Source organism: Carlito syrichta, unplaced genomic scaffold (genome assembly GCF_000164805.1).
Source record: "Carlito syrichta isolate Samal-C Ts95f unplaced genomic scaffold, Tarsius_syrichta-2.0.1 Scaffold304337, whole genome shotgun sequence".
In the NCBI taxonomy this organism is placed as follows: domain Eukaryota; kingdom Metazoa; phylum Chordata; class Mammalia; order Primates; family Tarsiidae; genus Carlito; species Carlito syrichta.
The window spans coordinates 1,160,072-1,169,158 of NW_007248433.1; the positions used below are offsets into that span (position 1 = coordinate 1,160,072).

Consider the following 9,087-nt stretch of genomic DNA (forward strand, 5'->3'; position numbering starts at 1 on the left):
ACTCAAAAAAAAAAAAAAGAGACCCCAGAGAGCTCACAAGGAGGTGTCTATGTTACAGCAAGAAGCTGAGCTCCCAGAAGCCCTATGGGCCTGGGCCGACAGCCGACATCACCGTGGAAGATCCCAGCTTGCCTTTCCTATGGCAGCCAAACTGGCCAAGGTCCCAGCTCAGATACCAGAGGGTTTTCTGCGCCGCAGACATGAATTCAGCCTCAGCATTCAGCCCAGGGCTTCAGGGTCCCACCCCAGTCAGGCCTCCCACCTGCTGTGTCCCCACTTCCAGGTACCAGGGGTCCCTGCACCAGATGTCTGCGGGCACACATTTCAGTTCCAACCCGAGGCCACCCCGTCCTTGCACCCACCCTCCTAGAAAGCAGAGAAACAGGACGTGAGGCAGGGAAGAACTGGTGTTAGGTTTCAGGCCCCCTGGGAGCCTCCCTGCAAGGACAACAGCCTATGTCACAGCAGGGGATGCCAAGGCTCAGAGACCAGCCCTGACCGGGGCTGGCAGAGCTGGGTCCCCAGGGACTGCGAGTCTAGCTCCTGCCTGCCCTCTCTCAAGGAGGTTCCTATGGTCCCCTGGAGGCCACGGCCTGATCTGGGGGTCAGAGAGCAAGCCCTCTCCTCTGAGCCTCGGGGCCTCGGTCCCTTGAACCAGATGACAACAATCACTTTGAAAACCACAGACGAGCCGGGCTCAGTGGCTCAGCCTGTAATTCCAGCACTTTGGGAGGCTGAGGTGAGTGGATTGCATGAGCCTGCAGGTTCGAGACCCCCTGGGCAACTTGGCGAGACGTCACGTCTACAATAAATCAAAAAATTAGCCGGGCATGGTAGTGCACGCCTGTAGTTCCAGCTACTTAGAAGGCTGAGGCGGAAGGATCACCGGAGCCCAGCAGGTCGAGGCTGCGGTGGCCAGGAGCAGCCACTGCACCCCAGTCTGGGTGACAGAGTGAGACTCCAACTCAAAAAAACAAACAAACAAACAAAAAACAAACAAAAAAAGAAAACCACAGATGGCCGTGCTCAGTGGCTCAGCCTGTAATCCCAGCACTCTGGGAGGCCGAGGTGAGTGGATTGCCTGAGCCCGCAGGTTTGAGACCCGCCCGGGCAACTTGGCAAGACCTCATGTCTACAATAAATCAAAAACCAGCCGGGCATGATAGTGCGCACCTGTAGTTCCAGCTACTTGGAAAGCTGAGGCGGAAGGATCGCCGAAGCCCAGCAGGTAGTGGCTGGGAGGGTATCACTGCACTCCAGTCTGGGGGACAGAGACTCCAACTCAAAAAAAAGAAAACCATAGATGTGGCCGGGCGCAGTGGCTCAGGCCTGTAATCCCAGCTCTCAGGGAGGCAGAGGTGAGGGGATTGCCTGAATCCAGGGGTTGGAGACCTGGGCAACTTGATTGAAACCTCATCTCTACAATAAATAAAAAAAAATTAGCTGGGCATGGCGGCACATGCCTGTAATTCCAGCTACTTGGAAGGCTGAGGCAGAAGGACGGCCTGAGCCCAGCAGGTCGAGGCTGCGGTGGCTGTGAGCGTGCCTCTAGTCTGCCGCTAGCCAGGCACTGCAGCCTGGGCAACTGAGCGAGACTCTGACTGAAAAAAAATAAACCATAGACACAGCCTCCTCTTCCCAGCCCTGGGGTCCATCGCCACTTACTGCTAGGCCACACCCCAGGTTGCAGCCCCAAGGCCAACAGTGGGAGAACACGCTTGGAGGGGTCTGAGCCCAGGTGGGGTGCTTCTCCTCCTACAAGCCCTGCAGTGGAGGGGAGTTGTGCAGACATGCCTCAGGCTGACAGAATGTTCTCTCCTTCCTGTAGACAGAGTAAAAGTGCAGCCCACACTCCAGGGGAAAGCTGATCCCCCTGAGGCAACCTGGGGTAGAGCGAGTGATTCTGTCTCTTCCTATCTGACCGTGGCCCCATCTAATCAGCCCACGGGGAGATCAGCGGGTCCAGCCGCCGCAGCCCGAGCCCAAGCACAGAGGGGCCCATTGTACGGCCAGGAGGGACCTGGCCATGGGCACTGGGCTTGGAACATGGAGCCTGCACCCACTCCTGCCCTGGCCGGAAACAAAGCCTAGCTGCCTCTCATCTCTGGGAACAGCCTGACCTCGGGTGCAGCCTCTGCTAAATGTCCAGGGAAGGTTGCAGGTGAAGGCGTGTGGGGCATCCTGCCCACCATGGCCCGCCCACCTCATCCACCTGGGGCCTTGGGCACTGCTCCCAAGGCATCTCCTGAGGCCACCCTGCCCAAGCCACCCTTACCTCTCTGGCCCCCCACGACTCATCCACTCCAAACACCGTCTCCCAAACCCTAGACACCCTGTGTGTCAACTGGCCTATGTCCCCTGTGCCCCCAGCCCAAGGGCAGCCATAGCTCCCCCACATCCGAGAAGGTGAGAGGCCTGACCTGCTCAGGCCGCTGCAGAGCCAGCACCTGTGTCACCCTCACTCTGTGCCGTCATCCCGTCTCCTCCTCCTACCCCTAGATCTCGGGGAGGACAACTCCCCCTAGAGTCTCCTGGTCTGGGGTGGATCCCCGCCCCTCCCCTCCCCATGGCTCTCCTGGTCCCATGTCTATGGCGGTATGACGTCCCCACACAGTAACACAGGCTCTGGACACGGAGTTGTACCCTCACTGGGACCCAACACAGACCCAGCACACGGGGAGGCTCTGTGGAAGGCCACTGGGAGGAAGGTGGCTGCTCACATAGCCCGGGGCCTCTCCCGAGGGTGAGGAAACAGGCCCGCGGGACCCCAGGGACGGCGCCCTCTCTGTAGCCCCAGGCCTGTCCCAGGGCCGAGGTTGGCGAGGAGGAAGCTACTTCAGTGCCGACGAAGCAGGTGTCCTGGATGGACAGAAGCAGGTGCATGGGCCAGGCCTGCGCTGCCCGACTCTGCTGCCTACCCCAGACCTGGCTGGCCAGCTGGCAGCCAACATGCCCACTGGAGCCCAAGTTCCAGCCTCGGATGGGGTGGGTAGCCCACGGGCTCTGTGCCCAGTGGGAAATACAGCCAGACGACTGTTTTGGGAGCAGGGTCAGCATTTCAACAATGTATCCTCTGGAGGCAGAGGCATTCATCTGGGAACGGAACAACCGCCTTGGAGAATTCCGCCGACGCTGCACTGTCACTGCATCTCACGTGGCTTGAGCCAGGAAGGGAATTCGACAGTGTAGGGGGCGGATGCTTCCACAGCAAACAGAATTACAAACATATTATGTATTCAAGTTGAACAGAAGCTCCTTGCTATCCCTACTGAAATTTGTTTTTACGAAAGTCAGGTTCGCCTCCTCAGCCCCTCCCGTCTTCCCAACCAGTGCAGCCAGGCAGACGCCTTGCCTTCTCGAGGAAACCGCCTCCCCGGGCGGGCCTCCCAGCGCAGAGCCTGGCAGGCACAGGATAGAGTTTTTCCTCCTGCCCACAAAACGGGTCCTACCCAGCCGAACCCTTCTCGAGGCAGGGAGCTGCCAGTCCGGCCCCTCCCTGAGCAGCTAGCTGCTCGTGACCAGACGGTCTGGAAGCCTCGCCCACTGGGTCCTGGAACCTCACAACCTGGGAAGGTTCTGGATGCAGCGAGAACTCACCCAGCCCTGCCCCTTGGTGGCCCCCAGGTCCTGGGTGACTCAGAACCACTGACGGACGTGCAGGGCAAGAGCGTGCCCTTGAGGCATGACCTGGGCCACTTCGAGTCATCTGGGGAAAGGGTGGGTTTTTCCCTCAACACGACAATGCCGATCGCAGCTCATAGTCACTGGGTGAGCTCAGTGCACTTGGGAAAGATGGGTCGGCTCCATGGCTGGGATGCTGGTCCCTTTCCAAGGTCACTGCAGACTAGTGCTGTGGTCTCTCACCCTCAGAGGCAGGCCCTGCGGCCTCAAGAGCTGAGGGCTGGAAGTAGCCTCCTTGCCCTGCAGTAGCAAGGGCTCAGATCTCTCTGGCCAGTCCCAAAGTGCCCCGTGTGGCCAGCAGAGGGCCGGGAGCCTAGCAGAGGCCAGGATGGCATGCATAGTGGCTGTCTACCGGGCTCTGGCAGGAGGAGGGCCAAGTCTGCAGGTTTGGACAAGTAGGCTTGGGAGGACAAGCAGGGCCGGGAGGCTCGCCGTGTGGTGGGTGGATCGGCCCCCACACTCCAAGCCCACCTGTGAGATAGAGAGCAAGTGACTCAGGTCGCTAGGGTCCCGCCCTGCTCCTCCGGCCCTGACAAGGCCCTGCTGGCCCCCTACCTCCAGCCATAGCCACACCACTACCAGACCTCCTCTCTACTGCCATCCCATGACTGCCACAACAGTGTGTCAGCCTGGGACCAAGCTCACAGTGGGCTATGATGACAGCTCAAGGCAGAGCCACAGCCACCCACTGCCGATCTAGGTGACTATGCCCAGTGAGGAGCCAAACGAGGCAGCTGTGAACTACTCTGCTCCCAGGCTGGCCATTCCACAGGGACAGAAACAAGTTCACAGGGAGTTCAGGCCAGGCATGGTGGCACGCACCTGTTGTTCCAGTACTATGGGAGGCAGAGGTGAGAGGATTGCCAGCACCCAGGGGTCCAAGGCCAGCCTGAACAACATGGCAAGACCTTGTCTCTAAATAAAAAAGCTAGCCAGGCATGGTGGCACGCACCTGTAGTTCCAGTTACTCAGGAAGCTTGAGGCAGAAGGATAGCCTGAGCCCAGCACATTGAGGCTGCATGGCTATGAGCGGGCCACTGTCCCCCAGCGTGGGTGACAGAATGAGACTCAGATTCAAAAAAAAAAAGGAACTTCTGACAGAAGCCACCCTGTCTCCAGCTGCACCCGACAAGGCTGGAGACAGTGCCCAGTGCCAGGGCTCTAGGGTCTGTGCCCACTAGAATGGGAACCATGTAATGAACTATGGTGCATGTATCATGAAGTCACAGGGTGGAAAAGGGTGAGGTGGCTCTGCACAAAAACCCAGAAAGACCATGCAAACACAGGGATGAAAAGGTCCAGAGACACAGACACCTGTAGAATGACATCTGTGGGAACATGCCTGCGGGGACACTCGACAGTCCCCCAGCAGCCCCAGGAACAGGCAGCCAGGGAAGGGGCTCAGAGAGGGCAAGTGACTTCCCCAAGATCACACAGTGATGACCAAATCCTGGCCCACCCAGCCTAAAAAGCCACATTCCTAACTCTGCTCTCACTAAGTTAATGGTGGACATATCTGAGTGATGTTTCAACGCTTATCTGATCTTTTTTTTGGGGGGGTTTTTTTTTGAGTTGGAGTCTCACTCTGTCGCCCAGACTGGAGGGCAGTGGCACACTCCCGGCCACCGCAGCCTTGACCCGCTGGGCTCCGGCAATCCTTCCACCTCAGCCTTCCAAGTAGCCGGAACTACAGGTGTGTGCTACCACACCCAGCTAGTTTTTGATTTATTGTAGAGATGAGGTCTCGTCAAGTTGCCCAGGTGGGTCTCGAACCTGTGGGCTCAGGCAATCCACTCACCTTAGCCTCCCAAAGAGCGAGATTACAGGCTGAGCCACTGAGCCCAGCTGATCTTTATTTTTAATAACCCAAAAACACAGAGGCACCGCCATACTTGCCCATAGAATTATGTTACAAGTAAAGCATGAGAAGGGGCATCGCCCAGCCAGGGGAGAGCACGCACCACTGAGTAACATCACATGGGACAGAGAGGCAGGTGTGGGAAGAGACAGAGTGGGAGGGAGCAGTGTGGTGAGTGAGGCCCCTGCTGGGCTGGAACGTTCCCTATCCTTCTCATGTTGTGACTACAACTCACAGACCGGGCACCTAAGACTTACAAACTTCATAAAAAACAAACAGGGCCAGGTGTGGTGGCTCGTGCTCATAATCCCAGCACTCTGGGAGCCCAAGGTAGGAGGATCACTTGAGGCCAGAAGTTCGAGACCAGTCAGGCAACACAGTGAGACCTACTCCCTGTAAAAAAATGTTTTAAAGGGTGGGTGTAGCCGGGCTCGGTGGTTCAGCCTGTAATCCCGCGCCTTTGGGAGGCTGAGGTGAGTGGACTGCCTGAGCCCGCGGGTTCGAGACCCGCCTGGGCAGCGAGACCTCATCTCTACAATAAATCAAAAAATCAGCCAGGCGTGGTAGCGTATGCCTGCAATTCCGGCTACTTGGAAGGCTGAGGCGGAAGGATCGCCGGAGCCCAGCAGGTCGAGGCTGCGGTGGCCAGGAGCGGCCACTGCACTCCAGTCTGGGTGACAGAGTGAGACTCCAACTCAAAAAATAAAAATAAAAAATAAAAAAATAAAGGGTGGGTGTGGTGGCTCACGCCAGTAACCTTAGCACTTGAAGAGGCCAAAGTGGGAGGGTCACTTGAGCCCAGGAGGAGCCATGACTGTCATGATCGTACCACTGTACTCTATAACTCTAGCCTGGGTAACAGAGTGAGACCCCAACTCAAAAAAGAAGAAAACCTAGCTGGCATGGTGGCAGGACAAGCCTGTAGTCGCAGCTGCTTGAGAGGCTAAGGCAGGAGGATCGCCTGAGCCCAGGTGATCAAGACCACAGTGAGCTATGACTGCGCCACTGCACTCCAGCCAGGGCAACAACCTGAGACCCTGTTCTAAAGTATAAAAATAAAAGGGAAGCAGCAAGACCCCCTGGGGCCGCCAGGCTCTCTGTGCACAGCCACAAGTCTGCAGGGCTCTGCGCCTGCTCCAAGGCCTAATTTAATGTACGGGGTGACTTCCTCCTGGGGCAGACTCAGTGTAGCACAGTCGCGGGAGACTCTCAGGGTGGGCCACACAGTCAGGGACACAGGTACAGCCTGGAGGGACTGTTGGGGGCCAAACTCACCCTTCCCAATCTGCACGAAGCCCAGCAGGATGATCAGGGCCAGTGCCAGGAGCTTGGCGGCGGCGAAGGCGTCCTGGACCCGGGTGGCGGCCTTCACGCTGTAGCAGTTCACGGCTGTCAGCAGCACTGTGGGGACAGAGGCAGGTCAGTCTCGTGGGCAGTAATCACAGGAGAGCGGTCATCAGCCAAGAGGCTGAGAGGTAGTATGTGCCCAGGGGGAGGATGCCATGGGCCGAGCTGGGTCTAACAGGAAACATACTGACATTGATTTTTCTGGGACCTGCTGTGATACACATGACATCTCTAGGTCCGAGGGTCAGTCAGGGATGCCTCACAAGCCTTTCCTCCCTCCCTGCCACACACCTTCATCCCATGGCTCCAGAGACTCGCCCCAAGGATGCCACTCACTTCTGTAACCTATACCACACCCAAGAGTCACTCCATGGAACCCTACAGATAGGGCACTGCAGGAGGTGTCCTGAGCCTATGGGGGCAGGACAGCAGGCCGAGGGCATGGCCCCCACTGGTTTTTGTTTTTTTTTTGAGTCGGATTCTCACTCTGTCACCTAGACTGGGGCAGTGGTACACTCACGGCCACAGCAGCCTCAACCTGCTGGGCTCAGGCAATCCTCTCGCCTCCACTTCCCAAAGTGCTGGGACAACAGGCATAAGCCACCATGCCGGGTTGAAGGCGTATCCTGAACACCAGAGGTGGCCTCGAACATTCCACAGATGCCTGAGCAGCCCCCCCAGGGGAGGCTGGGAGCCCTCATCCTGGAAGGCGCCGAGGTGGGGATGGGCAGAGACAGATCCAGACATCAGCAAGGCCTCCAAGACTGCTGGACCCCCAAGTCCTGAGCAGAGCGTTGGGGGGCGGTCTGTGGAGATTTCCAGGGGCAAAATTCAGTTACATTTTGGGACCTGTGAGCCGGTGATGGCAGTCAGCCCACAGCCTGGAATGCAACATGTCCCACCCACACGGGCACTGAACACTGCCACCCTGCTTCCTGATACCACGCTCGACTCTGGCCACTCTTGGCGGCTGCCGGGCTGCACTGTAGACATCACATCCAGCCCCACACAGCCACCTCCAGGTGGCGTGACACCAGCCGGAGGGAGCTTGTCCACCGGACACAAGCAGGGAACAGACAGAACAGCAACACCAGTCAGCAGCATGCAGAGCGGGTCTTGCTGTTTTCCCTTTTATTTTTATACTTTAGAGACAGGATCTCATGCTGTTGCCCTGGCTGGAGTGCCGTGGCGCAGTCATAGCTCACTGTGGTCTGGATCACCTGGACCTAGGCGATCCTCCTGCCTTAGCCTCTCAAGCAGCTGCGACTACAGGCTTGTGCCGCCACCATTTTCTTTTTTGAGTTGGAGTCTCACTCTGTCACCCAGGCCTAAGACACCCCCACTTTCTACTCCCCATGGAAACGACACTCAGAGTCTGCTCATGCCAGGCCTGCGGATGCCGGGGCACTTCTCCACTAAACAAATTAAGGTCATCTCACAATCTGAGCAACAGGTCCCAAAGAATAAATCCATGAGCTGACAAGACGTGCCGGCTCAGGAGGCAAACAGGAAACATTTCGCCATGTGGACAGTCCCTGATCCCTCCTGGGGACTAACTGAGGGTCCCTGGCTCTGCTGATGCAAGCAATGGCTGATGCATCACAACCAAAGCAGAGTGCTTGGCAAATGTCTCAAGGCAGCTAGCTAAGCTGCCACCCTCAAAATAACAGGCTCGAGAACCCTCTACCCCCCACAGAGTGAAGAGGGCAGGGTGGGCAGTGAATAACGGGACTCCCTGGTCCAGGCGGTTGGTGGGACGTTGCTCCCCCCACAACCTGGGCAAGAGGGCGGTCGTGGCCTTCAGACAGCCTCCATCTCCTTGCAGGTGTGTGACAAAGCCGCCTACGCGGGTACGCGGGCTCTGGGCTCTTTCTTTCCGGGATTCGCAAGAGGCTGGGTGATTGCATCACTCACCCATTCATTGGGGAGGGGGAGGGGCCACCTTCCGGCCACTGGCTGCGCCGTCCGGAGCCGGCATGCTGCCACGGGCTCCAGAAACCAGACAGTCAGACAGGCGCGGGCTGCGCTGAGCACAGCCCCTGCGGCTGTCACCTCTGCTGTCCCCTCATCTTACAGACAAGCAGCCGGCGGTGTGCCGTGGCTGTCCTAGCCGTGGGCCGTCCTGCGGCATTGATGTCATGCTGGGGAGTGACACCAGCAGGGCTGTGGGACAGAGGCCAGTCCCTCCCCCGCCCCCCCTC

The 9,087-nt window shown here is 58.1% G+C and overlaps 1 protein-coding gene across 1 annotated transcript in view; it reads right to left on the reverse strand.

Annotated features, from left to right (window-relative positions):
* SLC7A5 (solute carrier family 7 member 5) overlaps window positions 1-9,087 on the reverse strand; it is a 38,969-nt gene that overhangs the window by 18,679 nt on the left and 11,203 nt on the right. Inside the window, exon 2 of the mRNA XM_008059725.2 lies at window positions 6,815-6,940. Coding sequence (XP_008057916.2) covers window positions 6,815-6,940 — 126 coding nt within the window. The remainder of the gene's footprint in view (window positions 1-6,814; window positions 6,941-9,087) is intronic.